Source organism: Schistocerca gregaria, chromosome 10, assembly GCF_023897955.1.
Source record: "Schistocerca gregaria isolate iqSchGreg1 chromosome 10, iqSchGreg1.2, whole genome shotgun sequence".
In the NCBI taxonomy this organism is placed as follows: Eukaryota; Metazoa; Arthropoda; class Insecta; order Orthoptera; family Acrididae; genus Schistocerca; species Schistocerca gregaria.
Window position 1 is genome coordinate 86,274,484 of NC_064929.1, and position 17,871 is coordinate 86,292,354.

At 40.7% G+C, this 17,871-nt stretch overlaps 1 protein-coding gene across 2 annotated transcripts in view; it reads left to right on the plus strand.

Moving 5' to 3' along the window:
• The window catches only part of LOC126293700 (PHD finger protein 14), a 180,708-nt gene extending 163,044 nt beyond the window's left edge, over positions 1-17,664 (plus strand). The window contains exon 17 of one of the 2 annotated variants that reach the window (XM_049987005.1): positions 17,239-17,664. In XM_049987005.1, coding sequence (XP_049842962.1) covers positions 17,239-17,259 — 21 coding nt within the window. In that variant the 3' untranslated portion in view covers positions 17,260-17,664. Of the gene's footprint in view, positions 1-1,505; positions 2,405-17,238 lie in introns of those variants that run through there. The other variant, XM_049987006.1, reaches the window with a different exon arrangement.
• The last annotated feature ends 207 nt before the right edge of the window (positions 17,665-17,871 follow it).

The window sequence follows — 17,871 nt, forward strand, 5'->3', positions numbered from 1 at the left end:
TGCAGGTTTTCTAGTGTCGTGTACCCAGATTTCATTAGATTGCAGTCGTAGCAGTCTTTTCGCCAACTCGGTCGTATCCTATCTCTCGGAATCTGGAAAAGAAGTTCCTCAGTCCAAATATTGCAAATATGTGAGCAAAGACTCTGAGAGTTTAAACTACTGTGGATGAACTGAAAATAGGTTGTTAAACCATTTACCCATTTCTTTCACCTGCCGTGTGGTTCGGTAGTTCGACAGGTGAGTAACGGACTGTGAATGCGGAGGTCCGGTACGGGGTTTCGAGTCTCGGTCGGCTCTGGTTGTTGTCCCTGCTTTCACATCTGGCAACGATCGGTGTGTCAAGTTACACTTCTGTTCAGTTTTCACACTAAAGCGTTGTTCGCCTCACTAGTAGCTTAGCAATTCACTTCAAAGTTTGGAGGGAAGGCGAGGGCATACTACCACCTGCAGTATCACTGAGCCTACCGGAGCACTGCAAGTGGAGGACCGCTTTACATTTGTTATTATGTAGGAGCTTCTTTTATCTTTGTCACAAGTTCAGAGTCTATATACTACTTCATAAAGAAGCAAGGTAGGTATCACAGTGGGCAAGAAAATTTCATCATAAATAAATATGGACAACCTGTGTTAAATCTGGAGAAAGTTATTAAAACTAACATTGCGGCATGTAGCAGTTTAAGTAACTCTTAATAGGAGGATTAAATATGTCTACTCTAGTACTTCAGTCCACATCTTCCTGGCAAATTAAAGATTTTGATGGAATTGTGTTGTATTGATTGACAGTAAAATGTAAGAATTCCAAATAAGTCTGTTTCTGTGAAATTCGTGAAAGAAGTCATTTTTCTGCATAAGGCCATTTTATACTTTAAATGAACTCTTTATTTCCTGTAGAATTGGTTGGTGTAAACGAATTGGTTTTAAGAGGCTGACCGAGCCGTATGCTAGTAGTATGACTGTACGCACAGTCGGGTTATACTTTTTTTCGTTCTAGGTATTTCATATATTTGATGTAAGTCATTACACCATTGTACGATAATGTGGGGCTCCATTGCATAAAGTCGTTGCTGTCGTGCTGTGTGGATCACGAGATGCTGGCAGATGGAAGAGCACAATTTAAACTCTTGATAATGCCCGAGGTGCCAAAATTAGCTAATTGTCAGTGAAATAAAGTGTTTTACTTCGAATAAAAAATGGCCTCTTACGGGAAAATTACTTTTGTTGAGGAATATAATGTGCTGCAGACCTGAGCGTAAAAGACAATGCAAATTAGTTGACTGGGGCTGTTTCCAAATAGAGTAACAGTATATTTCTTTGCGCTTATTGCATTTTTTAAAAATGTTATAAAATACTTCTTATTGGTAACTAACCTATAATAATTGACAAAGTCTGAAAGTGATTATGAAATTGTTTTTCTTTGTAAACGAGTAGCATCAGCCAGTGTATTTGTGTATTGTGATTGTCGTATTTAAGTAATATGGAAACAGCGCATTGATTTTCTTATGCAGGAAGCCAGTTGTGATGCCTGACACAAAAACTGCACAATCGGCCTCTCTCGGAATATACTGGAAACCTATATTCCACAGTATTTGATGTGTTCCACAATATGTGTAGCTTAGTACACAGTGCTATTCTGCAAGATATGGCCTTCTTTTATTTTTTATATCCTCGTGTGAATGTCATCGGCCTGTATTTGCAGAAAGGTTACCCCTGCTGTAAAACAAAATCAACCATGTGAAGAATTAAAACCAGAAGGATTTTTGTTAACACGAGGAAGAAAATGTTTGTGGTTAGAATAAATTGTTTTGTTTATAATTTGAAAATATTGTTCCATTACAAGAGTTCATGGAGTAGCTTTGAACATTTATTTTTACTTTGTGTGTATTCACCCTGTTGGACAAGATGCTATATGATACAAATATACTGATCTTGCCTTCTAGAATCTCTTGTATAACAAGAATAAACAAATCTAAAACAAATTAAATTTCTTCTTAAATACTGTAAGTACACCTCATTCTCCACTGCACTTTTTCCATCAGAAACATAGTAATGATATAAAAACATTATGTTTTTATTGTAGACATTGCGCAGAGAGGTTACAGCAGTGTGCTGAGAAACTATTACTCATCTGTTATTGATTTTTCAACAGTGGTTCAACAAAATGGAACAAACAATTAGAAATGGAGACTATTTTTGTGATTTGTGTTGTGTTCCTGGTGCCTGTCTTATAATATGACAAAGAAGAACATTTCCATTTCATTGAGTCTGTGAGAGAGATTTTTGAACAGGAGTTTCATCACATGAATGGTCTGTGTTCACAAACAACTCCATTGTAGTAATCATGATATTGTACAATTTCTTGTTTCTCTTATATGAGTACTTTTATTCAATATAAATTTTGTTCTTGCTATTTCACTTTCAACAGTTTAACAGTCTCTTACATGTCGAATGAATGGTTGTTTTGCAGACTCAACCAAGGATGGGGAAGAACATTCCATACACAAAAAACTGGACATTATTTGTGTGTGTGTTACTTTCTCATGTGCTGAAATGTGTTTTAACTTTTGCCATACATATATATGTAATCAAAGTCAGTCAGACACACACACACACACACACACACACACACACACACACACACACACACACACACACACAAACAAACAAACAAACAACAACCTTTGCCATTGTATGGCATATGTTATTATCTTTGTTTTTTGTTTTGAATAACTATATCAAGATGATTGGTACAGTAAAGAGAAATGGATTGAGTGATATGCAATTGGCCAAAGAGATGTTAATATTTATTTGCCTCTTTGATTATTTTACAAAATATTAGACATGCCAAAATGCACAGAAGAATACATAAGTCTCTTACAAATTACACTAAAGCCAGATCTTAGAATTTTATATTGTATTTCACTGTCAACACACACAGTTTTTATACATGTAAGATGACAAACAGAAAAGGATTTAAAGGAATGTTGTGTGTGTGATAAGGGAAAAGAGAGTGAACTGTTGGGGAAGGGAGTAATGAAACATCAGAAGTAGAGGAAACTGGGAAGCTTGCTACCATTACAGAAGTGGTGCTGACTGCAAAAGTCAGTTTGTATGGCAGAACACTCGGACCGTTCCTTATAGTGTATCCAAAAACAGAACATGAGACAGCAGGTTTTTCAGGTAAAAGATGCGCTTATTTTTCCACGTAGTCACCTTTTACCTCAGTACACTTCAACTGACACACGTCCTGCGAATAGATTCTACCCTTGAATTATGACTGTGGACAGTCTGAACATTATCCGACTACAGCTACAATAATTTTCTCACTGGACTCAAAGTGTTACCCAGCCACAATTTTCTAAAAATTAGTCAACAGATGGGACTCTTTAAGTGAGCCATATCTGGTCAATACGGTGGATGTTCCGAATATTTGTTCTTTGTTTCTCTTTGGTCAAAGCCCCTTCTGTGGATTTGGGAAATGTAACTACAGATGCTGTTGCAGTCATATAGGAAATATTACTTTTATTTTCACAAGCCATTTCAGTCCCACAAAATTTAGTTTGAGAAAGTTAAGTAATATTTCGTGAGGGACTGGCAACTGCTGTCTGCAGCGGTGTAACTGTCCACACAACATCCTGTAGCTGCTTGCCAGCAGTGGCTTCCACACACAACTTCTGGATTACCAGTTCTTCTAAGTTCCACAGATGTCCACTGGACCCTATGAATCCATTTAATCTTCACTCTTACCAGCATTCCTCATCCTAGGTTATTCTTCCACAATCTTTTTTTCAATTTTCCATTTACAATCTACATTTTCACTCTGTTTCTGGTTACATACAGTGTGTGTGTGTGTGTGTGTGTGTGTGTGAAGGGGGTTTGCTAGTCATTCGTTCATTGTGTAAACACGTAGGGATTATGCTGGGTGCTTACAATTAAAATTAAACTTTCCCCGATTTAACACATTACAACACAAAAGCTAATTACTGTACAAGGATTAAACTTGGTAGCATTAATGCTGAGGACATGGGGAAGAGAAATAATGTAAGATAAAATCAAGTGAAACACTTTTAATGTGATGTAACAGTACATCATGCCATGACGCCCATCAGCATCCAGAAGATTCTGAAAGCACAGAATTTTATTCTGCACAGCAGAACAAATCGTGTCTGTAGCTATGCTTGCTACCCGTCTTGATCTGCTGTGCTTCAGATCAGCATGTGTGTGAATGGCCCCCTTCAGGTAGACAACCAAACTCCTCCCCCCTCCCCCCCCCCCCCTCTCCGTCCCCCCACAACCGGAAAGGAAACGACTATTAATGGTACGGAGTACCCTCTGCCACAAACCATACGGTGGATTGTGGAGTCTCTGTGTAGATGTGGATGCAGTTTTCCAGTCCTTGAACTGAGTGTCAACCACCTGTGAGTCTTTTACGTTTCACTACAATTTTCTGGTGCAGACCTTTCCTGTAGCATGGCAGTGTTGTCCACACATGGCTACGTGCTACATGGAGCTTGTGGTGTTATCTACTCGATCATTTATATACACTGTGAACGTTAATTTCCCTGTAACACATCCTTAGGATACGACCGAAGTGAGTTGCACATCTGTTCCCCCCCCCCCCTCCCCCCTCACCCAAATTAAGAATGACAGGCTATGTTCTGTCAACCACTAAGTCTCGAATCCTGTCATCGTGCTGTTCTGTAAGCTGCTGCTGCTGCTTTATTTTCCACTGGCTGACAGTGAATAAATGTGTCAGATGCATTGCAGAAGATGAGGAACATGTTGTTCACCTGGGAGCAGCTGTCTGCTGCCTTGTGGACAGAAAGAGGAAGCTAAATTTCAAAAGACTGCTGCTTGTAGAATACTTACCGATTTCTAAAGAGGTGGTATTCATTTCCTGTGGAGCTTGTCATATGCTGTCAAAAATTATGTTTCATAACACTAAAACATAAAATCTTAAGTGACGTAGGTCTACAATTACCGGCATCAGCCTGATGCGCCTTCTTAGAAGCTGATATGTCCCACACCTTTTTCCTAAGGTGCTCCAGTGACCTACGATAAAACTGCTATGAAGGGAGCAATTTTATATATTTTTTACCATGTTTAAATCTTAGAGCAATTTTATATATTTTTTACCATGTTTAAATCTTAGAGGTTTCTAATCCACTTTCCTGTGTTAAGCAATTTTATTTGTTTTCTGTATCTCTCAGTTCAACATTTGGGTTACAATTGAAAGGAAGGACAGTAGTGTGATCTTCCGTAGCATAAGATTACATTGTTCTCCTTTCACTAACTCGGGTTTGTTTGTCGTTGAAGCTTTAACTTTGTTTAAACTTGTGATGAAGCACTTTAACCGTAATGCAGTAACTAATTTTTCCATCACTTCTATATCAGTTTATTTTGTTAACCAACTTAATGAGGTAATCATCAGACTTTAACTCATTGTTGTCACCAAGGAGCATACATTATTCATAAATAACATTGAGTAAGATTTTCCTTATTGAGAGTTAGGAACGAACATACAGTAAATGTCATCTCTGATAGTGCAGTGGTAACATATTTAAAAAAATGGTAAACTGTAAATAAATACAGAAGGAATAGATCATAAAAACATTAATCCTAAAAACAATTTAAATTAAATTAACAAGCCCAATAAAATAAAATTAATAGAAGCTCTGAGCACTGAATAATAGCCTGAAAATGTATTACATACTTCTGTCTGGTATGAAGATTTCTTTTGCTGTAGAGGTGGTGTACATATTATAAAACATCGGACTATATGGAGTACATAGGCAGTCATAATAAATAAATAAATAAATAAAAACAGTGAAAGAGGAGGAATAGAACTGAATAGCGTGGGAAGAATTGGAGAAATGTGAGAACTAGGTGAAGATTAGAAGAGGGGAGGTATTGAGCTGTGTTTCATCACTTTGTGTCTTGTCGATTGCTGGGTCTTTCACTACAGGCCGAGCTTCTCGCCCGTGGAGTGCACGGGACTGTGGCCCCCGCTCAATGCGTGCTCAGCAAGTGTAGAGGCAGAATTCTGCAACCTCGTGCTGTGTTTTTTGTCTGTTTTACACCTGACTGATCTTTCTAAAATCTATCAAATCAGGAGAAGTAATTTTGTACCTACCATTGTCGGCTGGTACTTTGGTCGTATTTTCACTACTGAAAATACAATGCACTGTGTTGTAGGAATCCTGTACTTGCAGGCTACACTAGGTGACACCTCTCCTAGGTACAGGATCGTACACAGTCTTCTGCACGAACACTGGAAGGAGAATAGAGATGTTCAATTTGTAGTTTTTACTTCACACACGAGATGCAGCAACTTTCTATCTCGCCTATCAAATGGCAGCAGATCTACGCATCCCGCACGGCCTTGCTAGATACGTGTTTAATGTGTCCAGAATGAATTGTCACTGTGCTTTACAGTATGTGCCGTTCTGAAACTTCCTGGCAGATTAAAACTGTACGCCAGACTGGAACTCGAATCCAGAACCCCGTTTTGAGAGCTACGCCATCGCCCACTCGGCTGTCTGGCACGACTCGTGGCCTGCCCTCACAGCTTTACCTCTGCCAGTACCTCTACTTTCTGAAAGGCCCAGACAGCTAAATTGGTAAGAACAGTTCTTTGTCTGAGTTCGGCACACAGCCTTAATACACCAGGAAGTTTCACATTTAAAGTTTATCAGACAGTACTCGAGGATTAGTACACCGTTTTTTCAGCTTGAGAGATGAATGTTGACTGCTCAGATAGTCTGCAATCTGCTTCTTACCACACTCAGTAATCAGAAGCATTTTTTATCTTTCTTAACATTTCTCTTAACACACGGTACCACTGATTCCAAAATATCCTTATGTCGCATATTCCTTCCTGTACATGAATCGAATTGATATTTTTCCCTCTGCCTTCAGCCTAATTGCTTGAGGCAAATTTCAGATACAGTGTTTAGTACAACCAAGTGAGTCCCCTAAGCATTTTTTTTTTCTTTTTTCTTTTTTTTCTCCTGCTTCCAACCTGTGTGTCATAGTGGATCACGCTGGGAATATCCCAAATTCCTTTTCTTCTTAAGAACATGTTAATATGGATGTGTGTGTGCGTGCGTGCGTGTGCGCGCACGCGAGTATATACCTATTCTTTTTTCCCCCTACGGTAAGTCTTTCCGCTCCCGGGATTGGAATGACTCCTTACCCTCTCCCTTAAAACCCACATCCTTTCATCTTTCCCTCTCCTTCCCTCTTTCCTGAAGAAGCAACCATTGGTGTGTGTTTATTTTTGTTAATATGGTTATTCGCACAAGATGTATACAGAAATAGAACTAGTCGTATATTTACAGATCTGGCTCTGTAGGATTGATCCCGTCTTCAGTTGGTCGCTAGAACCCCCCCCCCCCCCCCCCTCCCTCCCCCTATATAAACTGACAGTTATTCTAATAAAACAGTATGTATTTTTCAGAAACAACTTGCTGTTAACTTCACCAGTTGCAGCTACATTGTCTCTGCGGGAATGTTCGAATATCTGCAGCTCCCAATTGGTAACCTAAAATATATATCTGTTGTGGCACTGACACCCCAGTAACTTGGTTTGTCTTTGGAGGGGCTTTTGGTAAAGGTTTACCTCTACAAAAAATTTTACACACATTTATTCAGCTCATAGTTGTGTGCCCCAACACATCAACAACAGATGCTAATGTTTAAATGATAATGTCCAAACTGTGAAGAAAATTGTTTCGAAAAATTGTCAAATTACTGTAAGAGAAGACGCTGAGGATGTTGACATATCGGTCAGCTCGTGTCGTGCAATTTTTCGTATGTTTTTGGCATGAGACGTGTGTCAACAAAGTTTGTTCCAAAACTTCTCAATTTTGATCAGAAGACCCGTTATGACATCAAAACCAAAGCCCGATCGTCCCAATGGAAGAGTCCCAGGAGAACCAAGACCGAGAAAAATCCACCAAGTTCGATCAAATGTCAAAGTTTTGCTAACTCTTTTTTTCAATTACAGTGGCACAGTACATAATGGATTTTTGCCTCAAAGTTGTACGGTTAATACGGCGTATTACCTTGTTGTTATGCATCGTCTGCTAGAAGAAATACACAAAAAAGTCTGGAATTGTGGAAAAACAATTCATGGCTTTTGCATCATGACAATGCACCTGTTCATTCATCGTTGTTTGTGAGAGATTTTTTGGCCAAAAACAACACGACAATCGTGCCTCGGCCACCATGTTCACCGGATTTGGCCTCCTGCAAATTTTCCTGCTCGCAAAAGTAAAGAGATCTATGAAAGGACAAAGATTTTCAATGACAGGAAATAAAAACTGCATTGCTGAACCAAAAAGTGCTTATGAGAAGTGCTTCGACAATTGAAAGTAGCGTTGGCAGATGTGTAGTGTATCTAAGGGAGATTACTTTGAAGGGACAACATGAATATTGATGAATAAATAAATATTTTTTAATAAAAATGTAAAATCGCCTTACTTTTTTAACACACCTCATACTAATAAACCAAAGCCTAGCACCTGCTTCACCCATGACTCAGCCTATGTGATCATTCTATTTCATATTCCTACAAAGTGTTTTACCCAGGTACTTGTATGAGTCGGTCAATTTGCACTGTGATTCATTGATATTATAGTGACAGGATACTACATTTTTTGTTTTTGAAGTGCACAGTTTTACATTTTTGATCATTTAAAAAAAGTTGCCAATCACTGCCAATTTGAAATCTTATCCATGCCTCACAATATTTGTACAGCTTCATTCTTACTGTACTTCGTTGTAGATAACTGCATTAATATTGTAATATTGTATGGAAGAGCATTCATATATAATGTGAACAGCAAGGGTCTACGTCTAACAATGATTCTCCATCCAAGGCGACATGCTGTGTCCTCCCTACCAAAATATTCTCAGTTCAGTCACATCTTTGTGTGCGAGTCAGTCTTAGTCAAATGTCATCCTTACTTCTGCCATCGACAGTTATTTTGCTGCTCAAATGACAAAACTTTGCCTCTACTTTAAGCATCTTACTTCCTAATCTGAACCCCGCTACTTATAACATGAACAGAGCAATAAAAGCCCTGTTCACTGTAACACACAATAAAAATGTATTTTTCCTTGTTGTGAGCACATTAGTGCCATATCTCGAGCACTTTAACTACCCAGAGAGGATGTCCTTAGTGAGCAGTAGCTGGCATCAGTCTTTCACTGCACCTCTCTCATAAGTCCTTGTCATTAAAATACACCTATGGGTTATCACCAAAAAAATTATCCAGTGCTAGTTAAGTTCAGTTGTCTTGCAATCGACAAAGAAAGTGTCTATTTGACCACTGAGGAAAAATACTAAAGAGTCAAAAGACAAAATATTTTATTTTGTAATAATTTGTAAACCAAAACATTATTTCAAATTTAAAAATAACATTTTTTTTCATTGAAAAAGACAAGTAAAAGTAGAGGAAAGATAAGATTTCTCTCTCCTCGTTAGAACATTTGTTTCTTTTCTTTTCTTTTCTTTTCTAGCAATATTATGAAAAGGAAAGTTTGCTGCATAGCCTATAGTGGAGATGTTGAGTCACAGACAGGCACAACAAAATGATTGCTAGACAAGTAAGCTTACAGCCAAAAAGCCTTCATCTAAATTAGGCAACACGCACAGACACACACACACACACACACACACACACACACACACACACACACACACAACCATTTTCTCTTTCTGCCAAGGCCAGACTACGAGCGACAGTGTATGATGGGAAAAGCAATTGGGGCATGGGGATAAGGAAGAGTCTCGGGGGGGGGGGGGGGGGGGGGGGCACAGAAGTGCTGCTTGTGGGAGTATACAGGGATGGGATGGAGAGAGGGTAGGGCACAGACTGGAGTAGTTGGTGAGAGGATGGATGGGTCAGGTCTTGCATCTAGGTAAGTTACAGGTATAGCCACGATGGAAGGGGTTATGTAGGTATGGACGAGAATATTGCTTAGATTCCATGGGCGGTGAAAAACCACTGTGGAAGGAGCGAGAAGTAAAGTGGGTAGGACTTTTCTCATTTCAGGGCATGATGGGAGGTAGCCGAAAGCCCGGTGGAGAATGTGATTCGGTTGCTCCAGTTCTGGGTGGTACTGAGTCACGGGGACTGTTCCTTTGTGGCTGGACGGTGGGTCTTTGGGAAAGGGTGTGTGACTGCAGAGACCAGCACGGAAGAACTGTTTCCGTACAAGATTGTTAGGGTAGTTACGGTCTGTGAAGGCCTCAGCGAGAACCTCGGTATATTTCGAGAGGGACCGTTCATCGGTACAGATGTGATGGCCATGGGTGGTCGGGCTGTACGGGAGAGACGTCTCGGTATAGAAAGGGTGACAACTGTCAGAGGGGAAGTATTGGTGGTGCTCGGTAGGTTTGACACACACAGACGTACTGGTGTAGCTATCTTTGAGGTGCAGATCAGCATTGAGGAAGGTAACTTGTTGGGTTGAGGAGGACCAGGTGAAGCAAATGGGGGAGAAGGTTTGAGATTCTGGAGGAGTGTGAATAAGGTGTGCTCACCCTTTATCCGAGTCACGAAGATCGACCTGAATCATGTGAGGGGTCTGAGATTTGGGTGTTTAGAAAGGATTCCAGAAGATGCCCTACAAATATGTCGGCACGGGACGGTATCACGCTGGTGCCCATTACCGTATTCCGGATTTATTTATAGGTGACACCTTCAAACGACAGTAACTGTCGTCGAGGATACAGTCGGTTGTGGCGACCGGGAAGGAGGTTCCGGTTTGGAATCGGCCTCGTCCTTCCCTACTCGATCTCTGCTCCTGACCCCTTACCTCGTGGCCCGTACCCCTGTAATAGACCTAAATGTGAGACCTGTCCCGTACATCCTCCCACCATCACCAACTACCTCATCAAAGGCAGGGCTATCTGTGAAAGCAGTCACACGATCTACAAGCTAAGCTAAGCTGCAACCACTGTGCGACGTTCTACACGGGCACGGCAACCGAGCTGTCTGTCCACACGTACATCCGCCGACAAACTGTGGCCGGATCACGTAATTGCCGAACGTGCTGCTCGACTCTGCGTGCTTCACTTCTGTGATTGCTTCACAGCCTGTGCCGTCTGCATCCTCCCTACCGTCACCAGCTTTTCCGAATTTGCACAAGTGGGAACTACTCTTGCGATATATCCTACATTTCTGTAACTGTCCTGGCCTCGACCTCCGATAGCAACTGTCCTTCACACACCTTTTCTGTTCCCACTCTGGCACTACACAGCCTTCTGTTCCACCGACGCACCCACACTCTTTATACTTCTCACCTTTTCCACTCCGTTCCCCCCCACATTCCGTCTAACCTCCCGACTGCACCAGCTGCCCCGCCTCGTCCCACGTGCGGCACTTCGTCGTGCCCCACCAGTACCGTACTCTCTTTTCCCCTCTCCACCCCAGCATCCTCCTTACCCCCAGCACGGTGCACTGTCACTCCCAGTCTGGCCTCGCTAGCTAGAGCTGGTGGTCGTGTGTGCACGAGTTGTGTTTGCGTGAATGAATGTGTGTTGTCCAATTTGGAAGCAGATCTTTTGGCCGAAAGCTCACATTACATTTAGTTTTCTTTTCATCGTGCCTGTGTGTGACTCGTCTCCTCTATATGGGGAATAGCAATCTATCATTTTCCTAATATTGTCATTATTCAGTGTTTGATTTTGTTTCTTTTGTAAAATAATTTTCAGATTAACATTGCAAAGGGTATCTCCTGACAGTTTTATGAGTGGAATAAACTAAAAACTTTGGTTTTGAAGCCTCTATTTCACAATACCATTTTAAAATTACAAAATTTTAAAGTTGGCTTCCTTTCCTGCGGATGGGCAGGTGTCAAGTATTGGTAAAGTGGTTGATGAATTATTACACTTGCTCAAATGTGTTCCCGTTTCACATTTATGCCTACAAAAGATTGAGGAGGAGTGCTAGTTTTCCAGTAACAGCATTTACCATTTGATATGCCATACTCGTGTCAAATATCACCGAAAACACTCAATACGTAAAATACAGAAAGGTAATCACTTAACCTGTAGAGGAATGGTGCATAGTGCACAGAAACACTAATAGGAAACAGTTAACCCTAGGTTTCGAGCTCTTCACCTGTTGCTAGTTAGAGTACACACATTCACACATACACAACCACAGAGAGTCACCTCATCAATCCTTTTCCTTCATCCGTCTTCCGACCCTTCTGCCAGAAGAGTCACTGGCTCTGAAACCTAGGTCTTTTTTACACATTTTCTCATTACATGTTTTCTCCTGCCGCTGCTTGCTGAGTAGATTAATTTCTTTAATCCAATTATATCATCTAATTTTCAACCTGTTACACCACATTTCAAAAGTCTGAACAGCTTATCATCTGTGTTTCACTTATGTACTAGGCTATTTCTCAGTTTCTCTTCAGTAATAAATAAACACAACGTATTTTTTTTTTTTTTTTATTTTTTTTTTTTTTTTTTTGGGGGGGGGGGGGGGGGGGCACTGTTGAAAAAGAGATCCAGCAACATCAATGCAATGTTTACATCCACATGCATGAATAATCTGATGTGGTGGAAGGTACTTTGTACCACTAGTAGTCATTTCATTTCCTTTTCCACTCACAACTGAATGAATGTCGGTATGCCTTCATACAATCCCTGATTTCCGTATCTTGTCTTCACAGTCCTTACACAAACTGTATGCCTGAGGCAGCAGAATCGTTCTGCAGTCAGCTGCAAATGCCAATTCTCTAATTATTATTTTTTTTTTTTTTCGATAGTGTTTTCATGAAAAAGAATATTGTCTTCCATCCAACAATTCCCCTTTGAGTTCACAAAAAATTTCCATAATATTAACATGCGATTTGAACCTGCCTATAACAAGTCTAACAACATGCTTGAGAATTTATTCGACGTTTTCCTTTAATCTGACCTGTTCGGGATCCCAAATAGTCAGGCAGTACTCACGAATGGTTTACACTACCAGTAGCATTCTATATCGCAGTATACTTCGTAGACGAGCTGTACTTCCCCGGAATTCTCCCAACAAACCGAAGTTGACCATTTTGTCTTCCCTAGTACTGTCCTTACACACACATCATTTCACGTTGCTTTTGCAATCTGGTCTTGGGGAGCACAAAGAAAAAAAAGCTCAGTCCTACTAAAGATGAATAAGTAAATATGGCACACCAGAAAATAGTAAATTAAAATGGTTTATGAAATATCCCATTTCAGAAATAAGGCTAGGAAAGAAAGGTAGTGTTACTTTCTGGTCATTAGGAATAGAGCACAAGCACAGTTTGTAGAAGACCATAACTGAAATTGATTGTAATTGTGTGAGAGGTACCCACCTGAAACTTTCATAATTGTTTTAGTGAAATTACAGAAAACGCAAATCTGCGTTGTCCGATAGGTATCGGAAACTCGGTCCTCCGAATACGAGTCCAGTTCACAACTGTCAGAGCACCTAGCTTAGGAGAGGTAAAGGGAGGAGAGCAGTTGGGAAGTTAAAAGTCAGGGGTGGGTGTTCCAAGTTGGTACTGCAGTGGTTACGAAATTGCCGCCCTCGACAGTGTGAGTCGTTCTCATTACCCTTGCTTAAGTTTCCTCCTCTCTTAGTCCTGAACACTATATCATTTATATTCTGTACCATTCCCTTCTTCCTTTTTTGTTCGAGAGAAATTATGTTACTTTCCAGGCGTAAGCTGCTTCTTTCTTTCATTTTCTCTCTCTCCAGTTTATCAGCATTAATATTGCAAATGTTTTTATTGTTAGTTGACTAGATGCTGAGAGATTTTTCTAATAATATCAGTTACTTGGACATACATAGAAGACCATTCCCAATTCTATCGCAGAGCTATAAGTGATTACAGATTCACTTTTTGCCAATTGGTGCTTTTTTATGAGGGTCTTATGAGCTGGGCCGAAAAGGAGGAGACCGTGGCACTTCTGCATCAGATCAACTCGAGAAGCATTAGTTGATCCAGGAAATAAAAATATCACAGTATTTGTTGTAAGTTATATCGGAGGAGAAAATGTAGTGGAACACTTAAATCTCGACAACCAGAAGAAAATTCGAAGCCCGGTCTTCACAGTTGTGGTGCAGAGCCTCGACCACTGCACCACTTGTCGCTGTTACTGCACAGTGGAAGCTCACGTCCTGGGCCTGCTCACTGTGTTCTTACTTGCCCACAATTAATACGCATTCAATCTCTCTTAACACTTCCCCGCCCCCTCCCCGAACTGCAAGGATCCACTCACACTCTAGTTTTGAAGTAGAGTGCATACTGTCTTTTTAAACGTGGAAGGCTCCTAGTACACACACTCTCCACATATCTCTGTACTTTGCATGTCACAAATTTTACTATATATTTAGGTCTCTCAGTTGGCACTAGAATTCCTTTCTGTCACGTCTCTCACCTTTCACCTCGCACACCAGTTTACTGACGTGAAAAATGGCGAAATACAGTGCAGTCGGGTGTCTGTGTTCAACTGTAGACCCCTGTGTAACTGTTTGAGTCATGTCTAGGTAGGTGTGCGATCTCTGTTATAAACTTTGGACATCTCGAAACTGAGGCTGCTGTCGAACGGGCACGACGTCTCGTCCATCTTCTCGGGCAGCCGGAAAACGGGTCTCGCACCACAACATTTTTGCATTTTCGTTTCTCGGAGACTACTAACTTTGGTTTCAGAACGAGAACGACTTGTAGAAAGGTGAGTTATTTGCTTAATGTCTTACATTTATTGGAGGACTTCGATTGACCTCAGAATCCGGGTGGTCCTTATCACAAGTAGTTGTACCTCTATATATAAGAGAAGTTCAAAAAGAAACTAGGTGGAGGTATAATTACACAAACCGGTACCTGTATGTTAGAAGTACAGACCCTGGCTGTCGAGACACTCATTCCACTATGAAACGAAGTGGTGAATGGTTGTCTCATAAAATTCCCAGGGCTGCAGTGTTAACCGGTTTCGCACATACCACTCGATGTTGTCATCCGAAGTGAATCGTTTGCCCCTCGGAGCCTTTATCAGGGGACCAAAAATGATGTAATCTCAGGTAGAGAGGTCTGGACTGTGTGGAGGGTGGCCGAGAACCTCCCATTTGAATTTCTGTGGGAGTGCCGTGACCGTGTTGGCCGTACGAGGCTTTGCACTGTCATGGAGCAGAATGACCCCACAGGTGAAATTGCCCAGTCACTTTGATTTGATCGCTTGGCGAAGGGTGGTCAAGGTTTGAGAGTAATGCTGGGCATTCACTGTTGTTCCTTGCTGCAGGAAGTGAATCGGAAGGGGGCCATCTCGGTCAAAGAAAAATGTCAGCACAGGGGCACCTCGGACGACGACGTACAGCTGTACGTGCGGAACTGGTTAACGTCACAGCCCTGTGAATTTTATGAGGCAGCCATTCATAGCCTTGTGTCACAGTGGGACAAGTGTCTCAACAGCCAGGGTCAATACTTCTAACACACAGGTACTGATTTTTGTAATTATGCCTCCAGATCATTTCTTTTTGAATGCCCCTCATACAAATGTGTAGATCGGTGATAACTCCGTGCACCGGGATACAAATTGGGTTATGCTGGCTTGCGATATGGGGAGGATCCGTCTGAACCAGATTCCTCAGCTTTTGAAAAGCACTTGCGACTGGCGAGGCACAGACTGGCTGTCGACTCTGAGCAAAAATAAATGTAGCCTACTGTATTATGTGCAAATAGGTGGGGAAGACTCTCAATTGTTCAGCTACACAACGGAAATCGAAACGTCAGAAGTTACGATGACAACTGTAAAATATCTAGGAGTATTAATGTGAAGTGACTTACAGTGGAGTGACCACATAAACCTATGTGTAGAAATGGCAGAAACCAAAGTGAGATTCGCAGGTAGAATACTGGTGAAAAATAATTCTAAAAAAAAAAGAGGCTTGCAAAAACCTTATTTGACCAATTGGGTACTGCTCGGACTCTTTCCAGATAGAATTTAAGAGAGCATATAGAAAACAATCAAACAGGACCACTGTGTTTCATTATGGTGTTTGTAAGATGTCACTGAAGTGTTCACTGCTATTTAAGTATGTATACCAAAAGAATCAACTCACATACATGTGAAATAATGACAGAACAGTCCAACTGGAGAATTCACCCAGCTGTCGACCGTGAATGGTGGGTGGGGACAATATATTATCCATAACGTACCTTAAAGTTAACAGTAAAAATTAGTCTTAAAACCCGTATTTAACACGACAGCGCCCCGGAGCTTGTCCTTTCGGAAACTTGATAACACGTCAAGTCATTCTTTTCGAACTCAAGCAGTCTCCCACGTACCTCCTCACTCTCTTACGCGTCTGCTCAGTTGTAGATGCGACAGACACTTTCCCACTCCCACTGGAATGCATACCGTCTCTCGCAGATGCAGAGACCTTTACGGGTGGGACTGTAGGATGTGAGTAGCGTCAAAACTGGTGATGGGTAACACACTGTACATTAAAGGGTAGTTGTACGAGAGGCACCACGTAAGGCTAGAGAACCGTCCGTCGGCAAAGAAACTTTCTGAGTTCCCCGAAAGTCGTAATAATGCGAGCAGACAAAAAATATTAGCACTTTTCCTAAGTTGTTAATGTAGTACAAAAATTCTTGAAAAAACAACAACATTTTGCATACTTAAATAAAAGAATCGGATGTCTGACACCTGATTATGTTTCACAGTGCAGGAATGAACACACCAGGTACAGACTATACAAAATTAACACTACAGGCTTAGTACGAATAGCTTTATGGGACACTAGTAGTTTCCAGTGTCATTTCGTAGACAGGAGAGAGTTAAAAATACATAATAATACAAATTTAAATTTTGATACGTTACTGATGTGACTCCAGACAGTTTAAGAAATACCAGTAGCAAAGCACAATAGAGTGCAGCAGGTAAAATGAGTGAAAAACTGAAATTTAAATTAAGCTTTGTAGTGAAATATTTGAATGGTTCCCTAATAAAGAACTGGGGCTCAAAATGTGTAGGCATGTTGAACCCAGTATTTTAAAAAAGGCCTATAATGTAAATTTATTCCTGCTGTGTATCTGTTCCCTGGCATTGTAAAATCTCAAACTGAAAACAGTTTCATTTGAAAGGTTCAATATAATTTTTGTCAAGAAGTAATTGGCTGCCCCCCTCTTTACAACCTTACATCCAGTGTGGATTTACATTAATGAAGGTATGTTTTGTTTTTGTTGCAGGAAACTGATTCAGACAACTAGTACTGAGAGGGAACCTTTTTTTTCCAAGCTCAGTGGCATTTATATCTTATACTTTTTCTTAATTCATAATTTGTATGTGAACAAATTGAGTGTGAGAGAGCATTTATATCTTATTCTTTTTCCTTAATTCATAATTGGTATGTGAAAAAATTGAGTGTGAGAGAGGAAGTCTATGCAGAAGCTTACTTCCAGTTGAGGAAGTCTATGCAGAAGTTTTCTTCCAGTTGTGTATTTTCACAGGTGTAGGCAGCTGTCTGCTCCTTTTCTTCCCTTTGAATGTAATTGTTTGACACACAATCAGCTGATACAGCTGCTACAAACTTTCTAGACCATAGTGGTTCTTTTGTATTACTTTCTTTTTAAACCAGTATTGTAATGGTATAATAAACTACTTTTACTGCAAACTGTGTTTCTTTCCTGCTTTTACCTTCTCCTATCCCAAAGATCCATGAGGTAAGGTGTAAACAATGTTTTTCTTGTAGATACATGTGGGGGGGGGGGGGGGGGGGGTGCATGCAGTGCCGGATACGTACCCTTGTCTGGCAGTTGTGTGGGGCGTGGTCGTTTTGGAAAGGAATGGGAGGAGTTGCTTACTGTAAAAATGTTGACTAT